At 50.7% G+C, this 25,451-nt stretch overlaps 1 protein-coding gene across 1 annotated transcript in view; it reads right to left on the bottom strand.

Annotated features, from left to right (window-relative positions):
- Window positions 1-5,585: 5,585 nt before the first annotated feature.
- The window catches only part of LOC144511111 (zinc finger protein neuro-d4-like), a 37,923-nt gene continuing 18,057 nt past the window's right edge, over window positions 5,586-25,451 (bottom strand). Inside the window, exons 3-5 of the mRNA XM_078241086.1 lie at window positions 17,425-17,537; window positions 7,208-7,289; window positions 5,586-5,656 (exon numbers count right to left, since the gene is read on the bottom strand). Of these exons, the coding sequence (XP_078097212.1) occupies window positions 5,586-5,656; window positions 7,208-7,289; window positions 17,425-17,537 (266 nt within the window). The remainder of the gene's footprint in view (window positions 5,657-7,207; window positions 7,290-17,424; window positions 17,538-25,451) is intronic.

Below are 25,451 nucleotides of genomic sequence, written 5' to 3'. Positions count from 1 at the left end.
GGGCGTGGTGATGGGTCGGGGAAATGTTTGGAAGGTGGGAACAGCTGGAATCTTTCACTCAGGTCCTGTAGACAGGGACAGAGATTTGGGAACCGGGGGATAGAGGGAGGCCTGACTGGATTAACAATGTCAAGAGCCCGTTGCCATTGGGAAGTGACTGAGGGAGCCAGGTATGTTACGATCAATCTTTTAAAAAAAACACATATCCAATTCATTCTGCCCTACGAGAGAGAGAGAGAGATACCGGCAAGTTAACAGCAGCAAGCCAGTTCAAAACACAAACCAGTTCCACATTGCAGGTGACGGCACACACAACACAATGGCAAAAACACTGGTGAAATGATCGCATTCTCTCCAATCCAGGCTCAATCACAACAACACAGGGTTCAAAGCCACTCTGTCCCTTAGCATCCACGTGCTTTATCTGCAACTTGTAAACCCACACCCTGCAAAATAACACAAGGACGTCCAAACGAAGCCAGGAATTGGCGGGAGGGTAAGAGGGAGATTTGGAGGAGATTTTGCTCTGGCAACACGTTAACTATAACTTTAGAACAGAGAACAGTCCAGCACAGGAACAGGCCCTTCGGCCCTCCAAGCCTGCCCCGATCATGATGTCTGCCTAAACTAAAACCGCACGCACTTACGGAGTCCGTATCCTTCCATTCCCATCCTCTCCATGATGTGGAGATGCCGGCATTGGATTGGAGGCGGTAAGAAGTCTCACAACACCAGGTTAAAGTCCAACGGGTTTATTTGGAATCACGAGCTTTCGGAGCGCTGCTCCTTCATCAGGCGAGTGATGAAGGAGCGGCGCTCCGAAAGCTCGTGATTCCAAATAAACCTGTTGGACTTTAACCTGGCGTTGTGAGACTTCTTACTGTGCCCATCCTATTCATCTAGTTGCCCGCTCTATCGTACCCGCTCCCACCACCTCCCCGGGCAGCGCGTCCCAGACATTCACCACCCTCTGTGTAAAAAACACTTACCTCGCACATCTCCTCTAAACTTTCCCCCACGCACCTTAAACCTGTGTCCCCGAGTACTTGACTTTTCCACCCTAGGAAAGAGCATCTGACTATCCACTCTGTCCATGTCCCTCATAATCTTGTCAACCTCTATCAGGTCGCCCCTCAACCTCCGTCGTTCCAGTGAGAACGAACCGAGTTTCTCCAACCTCTCCTTAGTGCTTTACAGTGCCTCTGTTCCCACAGCTGCTGAAACTCGATTTTGAGCCGTTTTTTTTAGTAGTTGCCTCGAGAGTTTGATTATTCTAACTGTTCCCCATCCCCCCCTCCACCCACCCTCTCTGCAGCTGAACAGATCCAAAATGACGCTCTGAATCCTAACTCGCAGCAAAACCCAATGTGCTTGGTGACCTACAGTAGCCCCCAGTTAAGGAACACCTCCATTTAAAACTTCTCCCCGACCTGTTCACAAATCTCTGCATGGCCTCAGACTTCTCTTTATCACTGAGATCTCCTGCAATGCCCCCCCCCCACTCCCCCTGCCTCCGCCCCCACCCCCCCCCCCCCCTGCCCCCGCCTCCCCCAACACTGCGATATCTCCGGAACTAGGGGCTCATAGCTTGACGATAAAGAGTAAACCTTTTAAAGTTTAAACCTTGGCTCCAGTCACTGTCTGTGTGGAGACTGTACCTTCTCCCAGTGTCTGCGTGGGTTTCCTCCGGGTGCTCCGGTTTCCTCCCACAGTCCGAAAGATGTGCTGGTTAGGTGCTAAATTCTCCCTCAGTGTAACCCGAACGGAGTGTGGCGACTAGGGGATTTTCACAGTAACTTCATTGCAGTGTTAATGTAAGCCTTACTTGTGACTAATAAATACACTTGGAACTTCAAGTTTATTTATTAGTGTCACAAGTAGACTTACATTAACACTGCAATGAAGTTACTGTGAAAAATCCCCTAGTCGCCACACTCTGTTCAGGTACACTGAGGGAGAATTTAGCACCTAACCAGCACATCTTTCAGACTGTGGGAGGAAACCGGAGCACCCGGAGGAAACCCACGCAGACACGGGAAAGTGGGTGGACTCAGAAAGAATGTTCCCGATGGTGGGGGGAGTCCAGAACTAGGGGTCATAGTTTGAGGATAAGGGGTAAACCTTTTAGAACTGAGGTGAGGAGAAATTTCTTCACCCAGAGGGTGGTGAATGCGTGGAATTCACTACCACATTGCATGATTTCAAGAAGAAATTAGATATAGCTCTTGGGGCTAAAGGGATCGAGGGATATCGGGATAGAAAGGGGGGGTCAGGATATTGAATTTGATGATCAGCCATGATCAAAATGAATGGCGGAGCAGGCTCGAAGGGCCGAATGGCCTCTTCCTGCTTCTAGTTTCTATGTTTCTCTTCCAATTCCGGCCTCTTGAGTGTGGCTGGTTTCCCCCAATGGTGGCCGTGTCTTCAGCTGAGACCTATTCCCATCCAGATTCCCTCCGGAAGTTTCTGTTCAAACTCTCCCGTTTTTGACCTGTGTCCTTAATAAAGGGTGCTATATAAATGCACGTTTTTCTCTCTCAATTCGCATCTTGAAGCAAAATGCTACTAAATAGTTTTGTTTTTTGCACTTTGGGTCATTTTCTTACGCACGGCGGGGGCTGTTGAGATTCACTCGGAGAATAGCAGGGATGAAGGGTCACAGTTACAAAGGGAGATCGAAGAATCATAGAAGCTAACCGCCATGGGAGGGAGCCATTCAGCCCATCATGCAATGCTAGCCCATTAGTTCCACTCCCCCTTCTCCTTTCCTCATTGCCTTCCAATATTTACCCCTTAAACTCTTTATCCAATTCCCTTCTGAAAGTTCCTATGGAATCTGTTTCCAGCGCCCTTTCAGGCAGTGCCTTCCAGATCATAATCATCATAGAATTCAAATCATAGAATCCCTACAGTGCAGAAGGAGGCCATTCGGCCCATCGAGTCTGCACCGACCACAATCCCACCCTATCCCTATGCATTTACCCTAGCTAGTCCCCCTGACACGAAGGGGCAATTTAGCATGGACAATCCGCCTAACCCGCACGTCTTTCAGACTGTGGGAGGAAACCGGAGCACCCGGAGGAAACCCACGCAGACACGGGGAGAACGTGCAGACTGCACACAGACAGTGACCCGAGGCTGGAATCGAACCCGGGTCCCTGGCGCTGTGAGGCAGCAGTGCTGACCACTGTGCCGCCGTTCCGCCCAATCACTCGCTGTGTTAAAAATATTTCTCCCCAATCTGCTAATTAAATCTGTGTTGGAATGTTTTTTTCACACTAGCTCAGAAGTTCAGGATTAATTTGTTCGAATCATGAAGGATTATAAATGGCGAACAATGATGGGTTGATTCGACTGGGCAGTTGGGGGTTGGTTTAGCTCCGTTAGCTGGACGGCTGGTGAGAGATGCCAACAGTGCGGGTTCAAGTCCCATATCGGCTGAAGTTATTCATGAAGGCCCTGCCTTCTCAACCTTGTCTCTCGGGTTAAATCAGCACCAGTCAACCCAAAGTGGAGTTTTTCGGACTGCGGGAGGAAACCGGAGCACCCGGAGGAAACCCACACGGACACGGGGAGAATGTGCAAACTCCACACAGACAGTGACCCAAGGTTTAAACTTTAAAAGGTTGATTCTTCATCCTCATACTATGACCCTCTATGGTCGTCTGGGACTGTGGCCACGACTTTTTACTGATAAAAGGGTTTAAGATAATCACTCAAAAGAAAAGGACCAACGAGTTCGAAAACCTTTTTCCGCAAAGAGTGGTTCGAATTCTCTGTTGTAGATCAGTGCAGAAGCAGAATAAGTTCTTTGAGAAGTGAATTAAAGAGTTAAAAAGAAATATTAAAGTGTGCGGGGAGCAGGAGAACGGGGATAGAGCAGGCATCTCATGAGGCTGCACAGGCTAGATGGGCTGAATGGCGTGTTGCTTTTGCTGGAACATTCTACTCGGCAAATCTCCCTTTATGAAATGAACTCTCCACGGTAAATTCAACTGCTTTATTCGTGGAACCCAGGTTAATCATAGAATCCCTACAGTGCAGAAGGAGGCCATTCGGCCCATTGAGTCTGCACCCAACCCAGGTCCTATCCCCATAACCCCATATATTTACCCTAGCTAGTCCCCCTGTCACTAAGGTCAATTTAGCACAGCCAATCGACCTAACCCGAAAGCAGGGCCCATTCCTGACAGAACTTAAACTGTATCGGCCTCTTCTCCAGAGGGGGAAGATGGGAAGGGTTGCCTTGAGCTGGTGTTGGGGCGGTGCCCCAGTTCTATGCCCCAATGGAGTTGGCTGTCACACACGTTGCTCTTTCCTTCCCTGCGGCCGCCCAGGTGACGGAACGTTCTGGAGCTGCACTTGAATGTTCCCCACATGCTGAGCTCCTTTGGATGAGGGGTGGTTGGTGGGGTGGGGGGGGTTCTTGGAATCGGGAAGGGATGCCAACTGGTGCCTTCAGGAAGTGACTGGGCCAAGTTGGAGGGCAAGCAATTGGACGAGACGTTTGGAATCTTACAAGAGTGATCGCCGTTCACCAGTGTTAACCAATGAGGAGGGTGAGCCTATTGCCGGTCCCATTTACGTATGTACACATCCGCTGATGAAAATAGTCCCAAAGCAATATCTTAGATATTCTCGCAAGACATCGACGGCAGCTGAAGATCTTGGTTCCTCTTCGCAAGAGGAAGTTTCCAATCATTCAGCCTGGGCAACATCCTCAGACGAAGAACGCTGGGGTTTTTTTTTCAAGAGGGAAGATTTGTTGATGTTCTTGTTGAGGAAGGCGCTGCCTCTGACGACAGGGTTCCCGGGAGCCACGGAAATCGGGGAATGTGGGCTGGATTTCCACTCAGATTTACAAAGGATTCCCGAATCCAATCGCGACTAAGTCAATCTCCTCTCTTGCCTTTGCTGCATTCCTTCTTGGCCGTCAAGGAGCAATGGTGGGGGGGGGGAAGGGAGGGCGGGAGAGAGTACCAAATATATCACAACATGCATTTCCTTTTTACAAAAATCAACTCCTTTTTGACGAAGGGTTAGGGGCGCGGTTACTGCTGTAACTGGCTCCCGCTCAGAAGGATGTTGACCAATAGTTAGTTCAGTTGAACGAAGAACAGAAAAACGTGGCTGTCAAGATCTGTTGACCAGACAGGTCTGAGCTGTAACCGGGGGGGGCCGTCCGCTGACAGTTTGTGCCCACTGTGAGGCTAAAACCCAAATCAAATGCAGCGAGATTATTCCCTCAAAGCTGGCTGGAGCTGCCCGTTGTTAGATTTGCCTTCCTCCGCTTGGAATTGTTGAAGGAGTATTCGAAGACATTTGCTTTAGTAAGTAAAATTAAACCCCCCCCCCCTCCTCCGTCGTTAAAATGTCACGTGTAAAACACCTGTTTACAATCAAGGTACAAGGGTAGAAATTGCCCCAAAATAGCAGCAACTCTGACCTCCGCAAGTCCAAGGTCGCGATCTTGCAACGTTTCGGTGCCTTGTGTCACAAACACGGTCACCTCAGCTGGACGAGGGGCTTGGAAACGTCGCGGTCGCCGGCAGTGTCCCGTAACAACTTTCTGAGCTTTTTTCTCTTTAGGTCAAAGTTATGTAGGCAGAGGCTTTTTCTTTGAGTTGCTGTAAACACAAGTGACAGCTCCAACTGCCTGTGAGTGGGAAACAAGAAACAAAACCCATTGGGCTCGTTAAACACTTCACACAAGCAGAATTCAGTCACTGCCGACATGGCAGAACGACAGAGCTGGGGATCGGAGCGCCACCACTGGCAGGAGGGCACAATTACAGCGTGACACGTTGACATAGAACATTTCCACAGTCATTAGTTTAGCTTATTTATTAGTGTCACAAGGCTTAAGACCATAAGACATAGGAGCGGAAGTAAGGCCATTCGGCCCATCGAGTCCACTCCACCATTCAATCATGGTTGATTTCAACTCCATTTACCCGCTCTCTCCCCATAGCCCTTAATTCCTCGAGAAATCAAGAATTTATCAATTTCTGTCTTGAAGACGCTCAACGTCTCTGAAGACGCTCAACGCCTCAATTAACACTGCAATGAAAATCCCCTAGTCGCCACACGCCTGTTCGGGTTACGCTTGAGGGAGAATTTAGCACGGCCAGTGCGCCCTAACCAGCACGTCTTTCGGACTGCGGGAGGAAACCGGAGCACCCGGAGGAAACCCACGCAGGCACGGGGGAGAACGTGCAAACTCCACACAGTCGCCCAAACCGGGAATCGAACCCAGGTCTCTGGCGCTGTGAGGCAGCGGTGTTAACCACCGTGCCACCGTGCCGCCCCATAGAATCATAGAGTCTCTGCAGTGCTGAAGAGGCCATTCGGCCTATCAAGTCTGCACAAATTCTTCAACAGAGTATCTCACCCAGACCCCCTGCCCCGCTCCATTCCTGTAACCTCACTCATTTAGCATGGCCAATCCACCTACCCTGCACATCTTTGGACACTAAGGGGCAATTTAGCATGGCCAATCCACCTAACCTGCACATGTTTGGACAGTAAGGGGCAATTTAGCATGGCCAATCCACCTAACCTGCACATCTTTGGACACTAAGGGGCAATTTAGCATGGCCAATCCACCTACCCTGCACATCTTTGGACACTAAGGGGCAATTTAGCATGGCCAATCCACCTAACCTGCACATGTTTGGACAGTAAGGGGCAATTTAGCATGGCCAATCCACCTAACCTGCACATGTTTGGACACTAAGGGGCAATTTAGCATGGCCAATCCACCTAACTTGCACATGTTTCGACACTAAGGGGCAATTTAGCATGGCTAATCCACCTAACTTGCACATGTTTGGACACTAAGGGGCAATTTAGCATGGCCAATCCACTTAACCCGCACATCTTTGGAGTGTGGGAGGAAACCGGGGCACCCGGAGGAAACCCATGCAGACACGGGGAGAACGTGCAAACTCCACACAGGCAGTGACCCAAGCCGGGAATCGAACCCGGGTCCCTGGCGCTGTGAGGCAGCAGCGCTAACCCACTGTGCCACCGTGCCAGCCTAATGTGGGGACAAGAATTTAGAGTGGGAAAAGTTGCTGTGCCAAGGCCCACAAAGAAAGCGAGGTTTTGCAGGCAGGAAGCGTATGAATGAGACAGAGATTATTTTGTAATAGATTACCTGCCCGTGGGTTAATGCCAGTGACAAACTCGGAGGAAGGGTTCTTACCTTCAGGGGGGTCCGACATCGGTGGGTTCAGGCAGTACATGTGATAACCCCGATCGCAATCGTCACAGAACAGTAATTGATCCTGTGGGAATGAGTGGATAGTCAAATGTTACATCCGGTCCCAGCAAGACATCATTCGCTGCAAATGGGAACGTGCTGCTGAAGTTTTCCGCCTCCCACTCATCAGGACAAACACAAGAATACCAAATTTCAGACAATCGCAACCATTTATACTGCGGGAGAAAAGGAAGCAGACTGAATCATAGAATCCTGATGTTTCTATACCTCTGGGGGCTAAAGGGATTAAGGGACATGGGGGGAAGGGGAGATATTATCCGGAATTTTACCGTGACGTCCACTCCGGAATCGGGGTGGGCGAGGCTCGCGGAACGGAATTCTCTGTTGGCCCCGGGCTGGATTTTACGAGCCTCACCTGAGCAGGGTCATTGAATTTGATGATCAGCCATGATTAAAATGAATGGGGGAGCAGGCTCGAAGGGCCGAATGGCCTCCTCCTGCTTCTAGTTTCTACATTTCCTATAGTGCGGAGGAGGCCATTTGGCCCATCATGCCTGCACCCACATCAATCCCACCCAGACCTTATCCCCATCCCCCCCACGTATTTACCCTAGCTAGTCCCCCTGTCGCTAAGGGGCAATTTATCATGGTCAATCCACCTAACCCGCACATCTTTGGACTGTGCGAGGAAACCGGAGCACCCGGAGGAAACCCACGCAGACACGGGGAGAATGTGCAAACTCCACACAGACAGTGACCCAAGGCCGGGATCGAACCCGGGTCTCTGGCACCATGAGGCAGCAGTGCTAACCCACTGGGCCACTGTGCAAGTCGAATCTGACTGGCTGAGGAGTTGCTATGGAGAAAGCAACGGGGAACTATTGGTTCCCCAAGTTCCTGGGTAATTAAAAAAGGCACAAGGTTTGAACATATTCCTTTTGTTTGCAGAGGACGGGTTTTTATGTCTGAATGTGTGTCGCTATGTGCAAATGTAAATGAGCCACGTTACGAGTCGTACTGATTGTCTGAAATTAGTCGTTAGCGTTGCTACAAGCGCACTCAGGATTGTTTACTCCCCAAAGAATCAGCGTCCTTTTCTCCTGTAGTGGAGATTGATGAGATTGTTTGAAATTTGGTATTCTTGTGTTTGTCCTGATGAGTATAAGATGAAAAGATTTGGCAACGTCTTTTGTGAAATATGCAGAGTTCCGTATTACCAGGTGACTGGTTGTGGACAATGTCACTCCTACGGTGCTTTAAGTTTAAAAACTAACCCTAACCCTAATTCTGCGCTTCTCAAAGTACGCAATCTTTTAAACCCCGAACAGCAGCTTAAACGTCTCATAATCTCAAAGACTTTGCTCACTGCTGGCATATAGGGCCAGAAGGAGGCCATTCAACCCCTCAAACATGTTCCACCATTCGATCAGATCAGGGCACGCCGATATCTTGATTCCGCTCATAGAAACATAGGAGCTAGGAGGAGGCCATTCGGCCCTTCAAGCCTGCTCCGCCATTCATCACGATCATGGCTGATCATCCAACTCAATAGCCTCATCCTACTTTCTCCCCATAACCTTTGATCCCATTCACCCCAAGTGCTGTATCTAAGAAGTGCCGCTTCTTGAATACATTCAATGTTTTGGCATCAACTACTTCCTGTGGTAATGAATTCCACAGACTCACCACTCTTTGGGTGAAGAAATGTCTCCTCATCTCCGTCCTAAATGGTCTACCCCGAATCCTCAAACTGTGACCCCTGGTTCTGGACTCCCCCACCATCGGGAACATCCTCCCTGCATCTACCCTGTCTAGTCCTGGTGGAATTTTATAAGTCTCTATGAGATCCTCCCCTCTGAAAACAATCCTAACCCAGTCAATCTCTCCTCATACATCAGTCCCGCCATCCCCGGAATCAGCCTGGTAAACCTTCGCTGCACTCCCTCGAGAGCAAGAACATCCTTCCTCAGAAAAGGAGGCCAAAACTACACACGATATTCTAGGTCATCCAGCTTATTTCCATAAACCCTACCCAACAGAAAAATGGAGTAATCTTACTTCTGAAATGTTCGACTGCCTTTGGGGGAAGAGAGTTCCAGACTTTCACCCTCCCCACTTTGTGTGGAGAAGCGCTCTTGACAACTGAACGGCCAAGTGCTTCCTGACATCTCAAAGGCCTGGCTCTAACCTTCAGGTTCCCCCTCCCCGCCTCACACGTTCTGGACTCCACTCATTTCCCCCCCCAACTCCACCCCCACCCAATCACTGCGGCTCACCAGAAGAAACAGTTAATTTCCATGAACTCCTTTAATCATCTCAATTACAATCAGGCCTTAATCTTCCAATTCTCGAGGGAATTACAAATCTAAAACTGTGCAGCTTGTCCTTAGGGTTGAGATCTGGAGATTGTGGCCTCTTGCAGCGAGGGTTGCCAACTCTTCCAAGGCCGGCCTGGAGTCTCCCAGAATTTCATATCCATCTCCAGGACACACGGCCTTGGAGACAAAATCATTGGGATATTCGACAAGAATTGTGTTTTTTTTAACTTTTGTTGACTATTTCTCTTTGCCAGATATCAGAATATTGAAAATGGGGAAGAAGGCTGATTGGTGGACAAGTTAACCATCATCCAATTGGGTAAAGAGCCTTCGTGCTTCCCGATTGGTGCAGGGAGGCCGTACGTCACATGGATGGATGTGTTGGCCGACTAATGGCTGGAGCGTTTTGGGGAAAAGGGGATCATGGAATCCATGGAAAGGTGGAATCATGCAATGGGACTTCCAGGAATATATTCCCGCACAGTTGGGAATGGGCGGCATGGTGGCACAGTGGTTAGCGCTGCTGCCTCACAGCGCCAGGGATCCATATTCGATTCCCAGCTTGGGTCACTGTCTGTGTGGAGTCTGCACGTTCTCCCCGTGTCTGCGTGGGTTTCCTCCGGGTGCTCCGGTTTCCTCCCACAGTCCAAAGATGTGCAGGTTAGGTGCATTGGCCATGATAAATTCTCCATCAGTGTACCCGAACAGGCGCTGGAGTGGGCTTACATTAACACTGCAATGAAGTTCCTGTGAAAATCCCCTAGTCGCCACACGCCTGTTCGGGTACACTGAGGGAGAATTTAGCACGGCCAATGCACCCTAACCAGCACATCTTTCAGACTGTGGGAGGAAACCGGAGCACCCGGAGGAAACCCACGCAGACACGGGGAGAACGTGCAAACTCCACACAGACAGTGACTCAAGCCGGGAATTGAACCCGGGTCCCTGGCGCTGTGAGGCAGCAGTGCTAACCACTGTGCCACCTTGCTGTCCATTAATAATATCTGATAACCAATGTTATCTGATAGCCCTGGTGTGAAGCACCTTGCAATGATAAACTGCATTCAAGATGCTCTCCAAATGTAAGTTATTGCTGGAAATGGGACTGGAAATCTCCCTGCTCAATATTCTGGATCATGTAACCTCACCCCTGATGTTGGCTGCATTTATTTTGTTCCTCACACAATGAACTAGTAAACACTCCCGTGAGAGAAAGACAGCAAACTTTTATTTTAACACGAGCTCAGAAAACCTCTGACCTCGCCCACGGCTGGGATTTTCCAGTCCCGCCCACAGCCAGGATTCTCCAGTCCCGCCGACGGCCAAGATTCTCCAGGCTCAGCTGCGGCTGGGATTCTCCAGTCCCACCCACGGCCAGGATTCTCCAGCCCCGCACGCTGCCAGGATTCTCCAGGCTCGCCCACAGCCAGGGTTCTCCAGACCCGCCCGTAGCCAGGATTCTCCAGTCCCACCCCTGGCCAGGATTCTCCAGCCTCGACCACGGCCGGGATTCCCCAGCCTTGCCCACAGCCGGGATTCTCCAGTCCTGCCCACGGCCAGGATTCACCTGTCCCGCCCATGGCCAGGGTTGCCCAGCCCCGCCCATGGCCAGGATTCTCCAGTCCTGCCCGCTGCCGGGATTCTCCAGTCCCGCCCGCTGCCAGGATTCTCCAGTCCCACTGCAGTGAACGGAGTTCGGACTAAGCGCCATATTCTCCGTTCTCGCTGGCGGGAGCAGACGGGATTGGAAAGTCTCGGGCGAAATTCAAGAAGGGACAGGATTCAATATTCACATTTCGTAGCGTATTCCCTCCATCAACCGACAGCAGCCTGCCCTGCGTCTGCACCCTTCCTGCACTCAATGAATGAAACCAATCAAATGTTGTAGAGTAGATCACAGAATCCCTACAGTGCAGAAGGAGGCCATTCAGCCCATCAAGTCTACACTGACTCTCTGACAGAGCATCCCACCCCCTGCCCTATCGCTGTCACCCTATGCATCCACCCTGCTAATACCCCTAAACTACACATCTTAGGACAGACACTAAGGGGCAATTTAGCTTGGCCAATCCACCTGACCTACACATCTTTGGATACTAAGGGGCAATTTAGCATGGCCAATCCACCTAACCTGCACATCTTTGGACACTAAGGGGCAATTTACCATGGCCAATCCACCTAACCTACACATCTTTGGATACGAAGGGGGAATTTAGCATGACCAATCCACCTAACCTGCGCATCTTTGGACACTAGGGGCAATTTAGCATGGCCAATCCACCTAACCTGCACATCTTTGGACACTAAGGGGCAATTTACCATGGCCAATCCACCTAACCTGCACATCTTTGGACTGTGGGAGGAAACCGGAGCACCCGGAGGAAACCCACGCAGACACGGGGAGTACGTGCAGTCTCCAAGCCAGGAATGGAACCCGGGTCCCTGGCGCTGTGGTTCAGCAGTGCCAACCACTGTGTCACTGTGCCGCCCCTGTAGCTGTGAACTCTCCTCTCGGGGGGATATTAAACACTCGTCTGCCCTCTCTGATGGATGGTTAAGATCCCTTGGTCTCCATTCGAAGGACAGCAGTGGAGTCCTGGCCAATAAATATCCGTCAATCAGCATCTCAAACAGATGAAGCCAATCGTTTGCATCGTTGCTGTTTGTGGGATCTTGCTATGCGTGAATTGGCTGTGTCGTTGCCGACATTAACGCAGTGAACGCACTTTCAAAAGCAACCATTGGTTGTAAAACAGGTTGACATTAAGGTGAGGCAATGGCCTAGTGGTATTATCGCTAGACTATTAATCCAGAAACTCAGCTAATGTTCTGGGGGACCCGGGTTCGAATCCCGCCACGGCAGATGGTGGAATTTGAATTCCATAAAAAGATCTGGAATTAAGAATCTACTGATGACCCATTGTCGATTGTTGGAAAAACCCATCTGGATCCTTTAGGGAAGGAAATCTGCCGTCCTTACCCGGTCTGGCCTACATGTGACTCCAGAACCACAGCAATGTGGTTGACTCTCAACTGCCCTCGAAGGGTAACTAGGGATGGGCAGTAAATGCTGGTCAGCCAGCGACGCCCATGTCCCATGAATGAATAAAAGAAAATGAAATGATGTTGGGAAAGGTGCTATACAAATGCAAGTCTTTCTTTCTTTCTCCCTCTCCTCCTTTCCCTATTGCCCTGCCACCTTTTCCCTTCAATTACGAATCCAACTCCCCCCTTTTTCAAAGTTCTGATTGGATCTGCTTCCACCGCCCTTTCAGGCAGCGCCTTCCAGATCACAACAACTCGCTGCGTTTCGCCTCATTCCGTTCTTTAGCTGCGTATTTCCAATCAGCTCACTGACTTAGCTGGAAAAGGTGCTGGTGAGGCCGTGTACAGTTTTGGTCTCCTTACTTGAGAAAGGATATACTGGCACTGGAGGGGCACAGAAGAGATTCACTAGGTTGATTCCAGAGTTGAGAGAGTCATAGAGTCATAGAGGTTTACAGCATGGAAACAGGCCCTTCGGCCCAACTTGTCCATGCCGCCCTTTTTTTTATCCCATCAGCTGGTCCCAATGGCCCATATCCCTCTATACCCATCTTACCCATGTAACTGTCTAAATGCTTTTTAAAAGACAAAATTGTACCCGCCTCTACTACTACCTCTGGTAGCTCGTTCCAGACACTCACCACCCTCTGTGTGAAAGAACTGCCCCTCTGGACCCTTTTGTATCTCTCCCCTCTCACCTTAAACCTATGCCCTCTAGTTTTAGACTCCTCTACCTTTGGGAAAAGATATTGACTATCTCGCTGATCTGTGCCCCTCATTATTTTATAGACCTCTGTAAGATCACCCCTCAGCCTCCTACGCTCCAGAGAAAAAAGTCCCAGTCTATCCAGCCTCTCCTTATAACTCAAACCATCAAGCCCCGGTAGCATCGTAGTAAATCTTTTCTGCACTCTTTCTAGTTTAATAATCTCCTTTCTATCATAGGGGACCAGAACTGTACACAATATTCCAAGTGTGGCCTTACCAATGTCTTGTACAACTTCAACAAGATATCCCAACTCCTGTATTCAATGTTCTGACTGATGAAACCAAGCATGCCGAATGCCTTCTTCACCACTCTGTCCACCTGTGAGTCCACTTTCAAGGAGCTATGAACATGTACCCCTAGATCTCTTTGTTCTGTAACTCTCCCCAACGTCCTACCATTAATTGAGTAAGTCCTGCCCTGGTTCAATCTACCAAAATGCATCACCTCGCATTTAGAGGATTGGCTTATGACGAGAGACTGAGTAGACTGGGGCTATACTCATTGGAATTCGGAAGAAAGAGGGGAGATCTTAGAGAAACGTATAAGATTATGAAGGGAATGGAGAAGATAGAAGCAGGGAGGTTGTTTCCACTGGCGGGTGAAACTAGAACGAGAGGGAATGGCCTCAAAATAAGGGGAAGCAGATTTAGGGCTGAGTTGAGGAGGAACTTCTTCACACAAAGGGTTGTGAATCTGTGGAATTCCCTGCCCAGTGAAGCAGTTGAGGCTACCTCATTGAATGTTTTTAAGGCAAGGATAGATAGATTTTTGAACAGTAAAGGAATTAAGGGTTATGGTGAGCGGGCGGGTAAGTGGAGCTGAGTCCACGAAAAGATCAGCCATGACCTTATTGAATGGCGGAGCAGGCTCGAGGGGCCGGATGGCCCACTCCTGCTCCTAGCTCTTAGTTTTTATGTTTCTTCCCTGCGAACGTTTCTCCTTGTTCGCTCTATCCAAACTCTTTATGAATTTTAACACCTTAATCGAATCTCCCCTTCACCGTCTCTGCTCTGAGAACAATTCCAGCTTCCCCACATTGACTGAAGTCCCTCGGGACATTCCAGTAAATCCCGCTTCCAGGCCTCAAACATCCTTCCTAAAGTGTGAGGCCTAGCTGAGGCTTAATCAGTGCTTCAGAAAAGATTTAACAAAACCCGGTGTACTCTTGTGCCTTTGTCAAACAAAGCAAATAATTTCCATTTTTTATAAACAACCAGGCAGGAAGTTGATGAGCTGATTGGCCTCCTTCTGATCCTAACGACCAATGACCTGATCAGCTCACCCCTGTACTTTCAAAGATTAATGTGTCCCTGTCTCTCTCTGCCCATTGGGCAATGGTTGCAAGCTTTGATGCGTCGCGGCACACAACAAGAATCATAGAATCCCTACAGTGCAGAAAAGGGGGCCATTCAACCCATCGAGTCTGCACTACTCTTACCCAGGCATACCCCAGTAACCCCACCCTGCTAATCCCGCTAACCTATATATCCTGGGACACTAAGGGGCAATTTAGCATGGCCAATCCCCCTAACCTGCACATCTTTGGACACTAAGGGGTAATTTAGCTTGGCCAATCCACCTAACCTGCACATCTTTGGACACTAAGGAGCAATTTAGCATGGCCAATCTACTTAACCCGCATATCTTTGGAAACTAAGGGGCAATTTAGTATGGCCAGTCCATCTCACCCACACATCTTTGGACACTAAGGGGCAATTTAGCATGGCCAATCCACCTAACCTGCACATCTTTAGACACTAAGGAGCAATTTAGCATGGCCAATCTACTTAACCCGCATATCTTTGGAAACTAAGGGGCAATTTAGCATAGCCAGTCCATCTCACCCACACATCTTTGGACACGAAGGGGCAATTTAGCATGGCCAATCCCCCTAACCTGCACATCTTTGGACACTAAGGGGCAATTTAGCGTGGCCAATTCACCTAAACTACGCATCTTTGGACTGTGGGAGGAAACCGGAGCACTCGGAAGAAACCCACACAGACACGGGTAGAACGTGCAAACTCCACACAGACAGTGACCCGCGGCCGGGAATCGAACCCCGGTCCCTGGCGCCGTGAGGCAGCCGTGCCAACCACTGTGCCACCGTGCCTCCTATAGTATAGAGAATTTTTGAGGCAGGTCTCTTGTTTTCTCTGCCTTCTTCCTGACTGGGGAAACTTGATTTTTAACTTGTCCCTCTCCTCTTGCCAGTGTTTTTTTAAACCTCGCCCTATCTCTCTCGCTTCTCCCGGGGGTTTTGTGTCCTTTTGGAGTTTTCCCCATTTTGTGCGGGCGCACGGGGTCTTTGTCTTCAGCTCCAAGTCCCATTGGTCATCGCGCATGGGCCTGACCAGCGTTAATAATCTAAACCGCGTACGCGTATCTCCTTTCTCACCGGCTCATACGCAGGAGGCCCAAGATTAATCAGGTCTTAGAACATAGAACAGCACAGGAATACCTTCGGCCCACCATGTTGTGCTGGACATGACGCCAATTTAAACTAATTCCTTCTGCCTCCCCTTGCTCCATATCCCTCTATTCCTTGCATATTCATGTGCTTATCTAAAAGCCCCTTAAACACCCCGATCGTATCTGCCTCCACCCCCACCCCTGGCAGCGTGTTCCAGACACCTACTGCTCTCTGTGTAAAAAACTAGCCCCTCACATCTCCTTCGAACTTTCCCCCTCCCACCTTAAGTGCGTGCCCACTAGTATTCAACTCTGGGAAAAAGATTCTGACTGTCAACCCTATCTGTGCCTCTCATAATTTTATAGACTTCTATCAGGTCTCCCCTCAGCCTCCGCCGCTCCAGAGAAAACAACCCCAGTTTGTCCAGCCTCTCCTTATAACTCAAACCCTCTAATCCAGGCAGCATCCTGGTAAACCTCTTCTACACCCTCTCCAAAGCCTCCATGTCCTTCCTGTAATGTGGCGACCAGAATTGAACGCAAGGTGCGGCCTAACCAAAGTTTTATAAAGCTGCAACATGACATCCTGATTCTTGTACAAAATACCCTGACCAATAAAGGCAAGAGTGCCGGATGCATTCTTTACCACCCCTATCGACTTATAGAATCATAGAATCCCTACAGTATAGGAGGCCATTCGGCCCATCGAATCTGCACCGACCACAATCCCACCCGGGCCCTATTCCCATAACCCCACACATTTACCCTAACATTAAGGGTCAATTTAGTACGGCCAATGCATCTAACCCACAAGACCAAAGACCATAAGACATAGGAGCAGAATTAGGCCACTCGGCCCATCGAGTTTGTTCCGTCATTCAAACTTGGCTGATATTTTTCTCATCCCCATTCTCCTGCCTTTTCCCCATCACCCCCGATTCCCTTCTTCATCAAGAACCTATCTATCTCTGTCATAAAGACACTCAATGACCCGGCCTCCACAGCCTTCTGCGGCAAAGAGTTCCACAGATTCACCACTCTCTGGCTGAAGAAATTCCTCCTCATCTCCGTTTTAAAGGATCGTCCCTTTAGCCTGAGGTTGTGCCCTCTGGTTCTAGTTTTTCCGACTAGTGGAAACTATCCTCTCCACGTCCACTCTACCCGCACATCTTTGGAGTGTGGGAGGAAACCGGAGCACCCAGAGGAAACCCACGGGGACAACGTGTAGACTCCACACAGTGACCCCGGGTCCCTGGCACTGTGAGGCAGCAATGCTAACCATTGTGCCACCGTGCCACCCCTTGTGTGGCCAATGTCAGGTTCATGGAGTCACAGCGCTGATGACGAAGATTAGTTTTAGTTTAATGACGTGAAGTTTGGGTCATTTTGAATTTTTTTTTTGTGGAACACTTGCGGGGGAGGTGTCTCCACAGAACACCACCAAGCCACCAGTTGGGGACCACTGCAATCGGGTATAGTCTGCCCTTCCATCTACCCCCACCCCATGAAGAATTGGAATATCCCTTCCCAAACCCACAACCCGACCCCACCAACGCACCAGGTTGGCATCTGTCCCCCCCTCCCCCACTCCACCAAACCCAGCTCAATGAAGTTGGCTTCTCCTTCCCCCTCATCGCGTTGCCTCGGTAACTTACATCGTTCTCTGAAGTGCCACAGAGGTTGCAGGATTTGCACTCAATGCACTGCCAGCGATAGGTCCTCACAGCGGCGGTCATATTCACCGTGAACTGCAGACACGAGGGGTGGCCTGGGGAGGGAGGACGAGAGAGATGCAGTCAAACACCCTGGATAAGACTCTGTTAAGCTCAGTGTCTGTCTCTGACCTGCATCATCCCTCAAGGTCTAGGGTCAACCTTCCTGTCTGGGGAACTCAACTTGCTGGGGGGGGGAAGGGGGGACATGTTGCCCGCCAAGGGAAGGCGATGGCCTAGTGGTATCATCGCTCGACAGAAACTCAGCTAATGTTCTGGGAGACCCGGGTTCGAATCCCGCCACGGCAGATGGTGGAATTTGAATTCGATTTAAGAATATCTGGAATTAAGGATCTACCGATGACCATGAAACCATTGTTGGAAAAACCCATCTGGGTCACTAATGTCCCTTTAGAGAAGGAAATCTGCCATCCTTACCCGGTCTGGCCTACATGTGACTCCAGAGCCACAGCAATGCGGTTGACTCTCAAATGCCCTCTGAAATGGCCGAGCGAGACTCTCAGTTGGTTATAAAGTCTTCCTAACGGCATTGTGGGTCAACCCACAGCACGCGGACTGCAGCGCTTCAAGATGGCGGCTCACCACCACCTTCTCAAGGGGCAACTAGGGATGGGCAATAAATGCTGGGTCTAGCCAGCGATGCCCATGTCCCACGAACGAATAAAAAAACCACTCCGACTGCCTGAATATGGGGGTGATGCTGCCCAGAGGAACAGGAAGAGGCCATTCGGCCCATTCAATCAGATGATGGATGCTCTGAATCTTAACTCCAACTGCCTTCCTTGGTCCCCTACCCCCTAAGCCAGTCACAATGTTACAACCTCAATTTTGTAGGGTACAGAAAAGATTTACCAGGATGTTGCCTGGCATTAGCTATGAGGAGAGGTTGGAGAAACTTGGTTTGTTCTCACTGGAACGACGGAGGTTGAGGGGTGACCTGATAGAAGTCTACAAGATTATGAGAGGCTTGGACAGAGTGGATAGTCAGAAGATTTTTCCCAGGGTGGAAGAGTCAATTATTAGGGGGGCACAGGTTTAAGGTGCGAGGGGCAAGGTTTAAGGGAGATGCACAAGGCAAGTTTTTTACACAGAGGGTGGTGGGTGCCTGGAACTCGCTGCCGGGGGAGATAGTGGAAGCGGATACGATAGTGACTTTTAAGGGGCGTCTGGACAAATAGATGAATAGGATGGGAATAGAAGGATACGGTCCCCAGAAGGGTAGGGGGTTTTAGTTCAGTCGGGCAACATGGTCGGTGGAGGCTTGGAGGGCCAAAGGGCCTGTTCCTGTGCTGTAATTTTCTTGGTTCTTTGTTTTCTTGAGGGAGAGAGTTTCTGATTTAGATTCTTGTGAGGAGGCCTGCTGTCTTCACCTCTACACCAGACAATTTGAAGTTAAAGGTGATGCCCCGCCCAACCCCCCCCCCCCCCCCTCCCCCTCCCCACCCACCCACCTTGTCCTGGACCCTGTCACGATGCCAGCTTTGCGCAAGTGGCCTCGCTTCAAGTGTGGATGGCCCTTAGAAACACAGAAACTAGAAGCAGGAGGAGGCCACTCGGCCCTTCAATCCTGCTCCGCCATTCATTCTGATCATGGCTGATCATCAAATTAAATATCCTGATCCCCCCCTTCCCCCCATATCCCTCGATACCTTTAGCCCCAAGAGCGATATCTAATTTCTTCTTGAAATCACACAATGTTTTGGCCTCAGCTACTTTCTGTGGGAGTGAATTCCACACATTCACCACCCTCTGGGTGAAGAAATTTCTCCTCACCTCAGTCCTAAAAGGTTTACCCCTTATCCTCAAACTATGACCCCTAGTTCTGGACTCCCCCCCACCATCGGGAACATTCTTTCTGAATCTACCGTGTCTAATCCTGTCAGAATTTTATAAGTTTCTATGAGATCCCCTCTCACTCTTCTAAACTCCAGTGAATATAATCCTAACCCACTTAGCCTCTCCTCATATGACAGACCTGCTATCCCAGGAATCAGCCTGGTAAACCTTCGCTGCGCTCCCTCTATAGCAAGGACATCCTTCCTCAGATAAGGAGACCAAAACTGCACACAATACTCCAGATGTGGCCTCACCAACGCCCTATACAATTGCAGCAAAACATCCCTATTCCTATACTCAAATCCTCTCGCTATGAAGGCCAACATACCATTCACCTTCTTTACTGCCTGCTGTACCTGCGCGCTTACTCTCAGCGACTGATGCACGAGGACTCCAAGGTCTCACTGAGTATCCGCCTCTCTCAATTTACACCCATTCAAATAATAATCTGTCTCCCTATTATTGCTGCCAGAGTGGATAACCCCACATTTACCCACATTATGCTGCATCTGCCATGCAGGTACCCACACACTCAGCCTGTCCAAATCACCCTGAAGCATCTCTGTATCCTCCTCACAGCTCACCCTCCCACCCAACTTTGTACCATCTGCAATTTGGAGATAATGCATTCAGTTCCCGCTTCCAAATCATTAATACGTAATGTGTACAGCTGGGGTCCGAGCACAGATCCCTGCGGAACCCCACTGGTCACTGACTGCCAATCAGAAAAAGACCCTGAGCTCTCTCTTTGCAATGACCTAACATCTGTGTGCCCGTCATTGCTCCCTGGGCAAGGGATGCAGCCTGTTACCCCCATCTGCCTCTTCACCGAGATCAGCGAATGTGCCACGGAGCCCCCCCCCCCCCCCCCCCCCCCCCGCCCCCCCCTTCCCCCAGAGACCACATTCAGGGCCCATCTGTTCTGCAATGAGAAATGCTTTGCATTTGTATAGCACCTCCCAGGGCAAAACCACCCCCCCCCCACCCCCCACACCCACACCAACCCACCCCCCACCCCCAAGCTCTTCCCAGTTGATGAAGTTGTTCTTGAAGCGTGGTCACTGTTGGAGTGCAGGAGACGCGGCAACCAATTTGTACACAGCAAGATCCCAAAAAAACCTCCAAGCAAGCAGATAAATGAGCGGATAGCCCGTTTTAGTTGTAGGACGGGGTTGGGGGGACGGGGTGGGGGGCAGCAGGGGATAGATGGGATGGTGGGAATTTTGTAACTAGCAGCAGGCAGTCGAATATTCCAAATTAACTCTGTGGCCACTGAAGCGTCTCTTGCTGTGAAATTGGGACCTCTCCACTAGGTGAGACTCACTGCCCTCTATTCAAGCCCCGTGTCCTCACAGAGTTAAAATTGGGCCCAGCCCAATGTGGAGTCATGGCTCCGGGAACCAGATTTCCCCAAAGCCGCCCACTGTGGGTCCTATTGATCATCACAGAATCCATACAGTGCAGGAGGAGGCCATTCGGTCCATCAAGCCTGACACCAACTCTCCAACAGAGGATCTTACCCAGGCCTTATCCCCGTAACCCCATGTATTTACCCCGTTAATCCCTCTAACCCGCACATCTTTGGACACTAAGGGGCAATTTAGCATGGCCAATCCACATAACCTACACATCTTTGGACACTAAGGGGCAATTTAGCACGGCCAATCCACCTGATTTGCACGTCTTTGGACACTAAGGGGCAATTTAGCATGGCCAATCCACCTAACACACACATCTTTGGACACTAAGGGGCAATTTAGCACGGCCAATCCACCTAACCTACACAACTTTGGACACGAAAGGACAATTTAGCATGGCCAATCCACCTAACACACACATCTTTGGACAATAAGGGGCAATTTAGCACGGCCAATCCACCTAACCTACACAACTTTGGACACTAAAGGACAATTTAGCATGGCCAATCCACCTAACCCACTCATCTTTGGACACTAAGGGGCAATTTAGCACGGCCAATCCACCTAACCTACACATCTTTGGACACTAAGGGGCAATTTAGCATGGCCAATCCACCTAACCTGCACATCTTTGGACACTAAGGAGCAATTTAGCATGGCCAATCCACCTAACACACACATCTTTGGATACTAAGGGGCAATTTAGCACGGCCAATCCACCTAACCTGCACATCTTTGGACACTAAGGGGCAATTTAGCATGGCCAATCCACCTAACCTACACATCTTTGGACACTAAGGGGCAATTTAGCATGGCTATTCCACCTAACCAGCACATCTTTGGACACTAAGGGGCAATTTAGCATGGCTATTCCACCTAACCAGCACATCTTTGGACGCTAAGGGGCAATTTAGCATGGCCAATCCACCTAACCAGCACATCTTTGGACACTAAGGGGCAATTTAGCATGGCCAATCCACCTAACCTGCACATCTTTGGACACTAAGGGGCAATTTAGCATGGCCAATCTACCTAACCTGTATATCTTTGGAGTACCGGAGGAAACCGGAGCACCCGGAGGAAACCCACGCAGACACGGGGAGAACGTGCAAACTCCACACAGACAGTGACCCAAGGCCGGAATTGAACCCGGGTTCCTGGCGCTGTGAGGCAGTGGTGCTAACCACTGTGCCAATTAGGACAGGTAATCAAAATCTTGGACAAAGAGGCTGGTTTTAAGGAGCGTCTTACAGGAGGAGAGAGAAGCGGAGAGATTTAGGGAAGGAGTCTGTTTATTCATTCGTACCTGGGATGTGAGCGTCGCTGGCCGCCCCAGCATTTATTACCCCTTGGGGGGGGTGGTGAGCTGTCGGCTTGAACCCGCTGCAGTCCGTGTGGTGTAGGTACACCCACAGTGCTGTTAGGGACGGAGTTCCAGGATTCTGACTAAGAGTTTGGGGCCCAGGCAACCAATGGCAAAGTGGCTGGAATCAGGAATTGGGAAGAGGACAGAGTTGGGAGAGGTACGATTTCCGGGAAGGCAGTAGGGCTGGAGGTGATTACAGAGGTGTGGGGCGTGGGGAGTGGGGGGCGTGGGGAGTGGGGGGCGTGGGGAGTGGGGGGCGTGGGGAGTGGGGGGCGTGGGGAGTGGGGAACGTGGGGAGTGGGGGGCGTGGGGAGTGGGGGACGTGGGGAGTGGGGGGCGTGGGGAGTGGGGGGCGTGGGGTGTGTGGGGAGTGGGGGACGTGGGGAGTGGGGGGCGTGGGGAGTGGGGGGCGTGGGGGGCGTGGGGAGTGGGGGACGTGGGGAGTGGGGGGCGTGGGGAGTGGGGGGGCGTGGGGAGTGGGGGGGGCGGGATATGGAAACAACGGCTGAGAACTTTACATTTGAGGTGATTATAATCACTCAGACACAGTTTAATGAGGTCCACACATTCCAATGTTCGGAATCAGGAAGCAATCGGAACAGGAGCTCTCCCCTGGTCGGATGAGAAGAGGAGATCCCAGCACGGAGTTGTGCACAGCAAGATCCCAGTTCTGATCATCCCGCCCCCCCCCCCCCCCCCCCCCCCCCCACCCCTGGCCCTCAATCCTGAGTTTAGTTCACCGCAGTCTCAGGGCAACATTGGGAGATGCTTCAGTGGCCCTTAGCAGGACTGGCAGGGGTGATACGGTGGCACAGTGGGTTAGCACTGCTGCCTCACAGCGCCAGGAACCCGGGTTCGATTCCCGGCCTGTGTGGAGTTTGCACGTTCTCCCCGTGTCTGCGTGGGTTTCCTCCGGGTGCTCCGGTTTCCTCCCACACTCCAAAGATGTGCAGGTTAGGTGGATTGGCCATGCTAAATTGCCCCTTAGTGTCCAAAGATGTGTAGGTTTGGTGGATTGGCCGTGCCAAATTGCCCCTTAGTCTCAGGGGGATAGGCGGGGTGAATGCATGGGGTTATGGGGATAGGGCCCTGGGTGAGATTGTGGTCAGTGCAGGCTCGATGGGCCGAATGGCCTCCTTCCCTGCACTGCAGCGACAGGTGCTGGTGGGATTGAGCCAGGTGCTGATGCCTTCCAGAGGCGAATATCAACCCAGCGACCAGCCTCACACGGTGATGCGCGGGACAGAGCTCTGGTCCTCGGCGAGATTGTTCCCGAGTAGAACGGCGCAACGGGAAGAGGGAATCATGTGGAAGCCAATATGGGGAGATGGATCGGGAACGTTCCGGGATATTTATCGCTGACTGAGCGAGTCTGAGGGCGGGAGCCAATCGCCTGAAAGGTGTTTGGATAATCCCGAGGGAACGATGGATATGGGGGGAAGGGGGGGAATCAGGATATTGAATCAGCCGAGATCAAAGTGAATGGCGGCGCAGGCTCGAGGGGCCTGAAAATCGGAGGATTTTCCTCATCAGCTCGGAGTAAAGGTTCCACATCTGGGGCAGCTGGGAGCAGTTACTGGGAATGTTTAACTCCGCGCTCTCTCCCGGCTCAGTCCAACCTCCCCAGGAGGATAAACCTTTCCCAAATTCAAAGGGGCCGCGTTGTAATCTCACTCAGCCTCGCTGCTGAGGACTTACACTCGCTACTCACACTCAACTCAAATCCACTCACTGTTTAAAAAGTTAAAGCCGCAACTCAGCGCTGACAGGCCTGATGTCACTGGCTTCCCAGTGCACCTTTCCATCAATCTCCCCCAGATGTTCTCCCCTTCCACTGCTGGATCCCCCCCCCCCCCCCCACCCCACCCCACCCCCCCTATCTCCTTCCGCCCTCAGCCAAGGGCCAATCCCTGCTGCCTGTGGACTAAACACCGAGCTATTCGACTAAAGCAGCATCACGGACCAACCCTACTCTCAGCAACACCTGTGGATGTACCACACACACACTCACACACACACTCACCCACACCCACACACTCACACGCACACACTCACACACACACACACACTCACTCACCCACACACACACTCACCCCCACACACTCACTCCCACACACACACACACTCACTCACCCACACCCACACACACACACACACACACACTCACCCCCACACACACACTCACTCACCCACACCCACACACACACACACAGACACTCACCCCCACACTCACACACACATTCACCCCCACACACACACACTCACCCCCACACACACACACACTCACCCCCACACACACTAACCCACACACACTCACCCACACCCACACACACACACACACACACATACACCCACACACACTCACCCACACACACTCACCCACACACACTCACCCACACACACTCACCCACACACACACTCACCCCCACACACATACACACACACACATACTCACCCACACTCACACACACACAGGTTTCTCAAGGCAGCGGGAAGTGTAGACAGAGTCAATGGATGGGAGGCTGGTTTGCGAGATGAACTGGGCTACATTCACAACTCTTTTTGGGGATCTTCACAGTAACTTCATTGCAGTTAATGTGAGCTGACTTGTGACACTAATAAATAAACTTCAAACTTAAACATTTTGTAGTTTCTTGCAGTCTTGGGCAGAGCAGGAGCCCATACCCAGCTGTGATACAACCAGAAAGAATGCTTTCTATGGGGCATCTGTAAAAGTTGGTGCAAGTCGTAGCGGACATGGCAAATTTCCTTTTCCTTAGCTAATTAGCATAATTAAGGACCCCACGCACCCCGGACATTCTCTCTTCCACCTTCTTCCATCGGGGAAAAGATACAAAAGTCTGAGGTCACGTATCAACCGACTCAAGAACAGCTTCTTCCCTGCTGCCGTCAGACTTTTGAATGGACCTACCTCCCATTAAGTTGATCTTTCTCTACACCCGAGCTATGACTGTAACACTACATTCTGCACCCTCTCCTTTCCTTCTCTATGAACGGTATGCTTTGTCTGTATAGCGCGCAAGAAACGATACTTTTCACTGTAATACATGTGACAATAATAAATCAAATCAAATTCTGAGAAAGTAGAGGCGTTGGTGGGACTTTCTTAACTATAGTTGTCGGCATGGGGGGGACCAGGACAGGTTGTTGGTGATCTGGACACCTAAAAACATGAAGCTCTCGACCATTTGGCGACTGGAATCAGCTCCTGACACGACCCCTCCGAGGAGTTTGGGTGGAGGTTTCAGGGACGCTTTCTACCTCGCTGGAGATGCCTTGTTCTGTGACAGAACACAAAGGAAGCTCTG

Source organism: Mustelus asterias, chromosome 24 (assembly GCF_964213995.1).
Source record: "Mustelus asterias chromosome 24, sMusAst1.hap1.1, whole genome shotgun sequence".
Lineage (NCBI taxonomy): Eukaryota > Metazoa > Chordata > Chondrichthyes > Carcharhiniformes > Triakidae > Mustelus > Mustelus asterias.
This window is presented reverse-complemented; position numbering and strand designations above follow the sequence as displayed.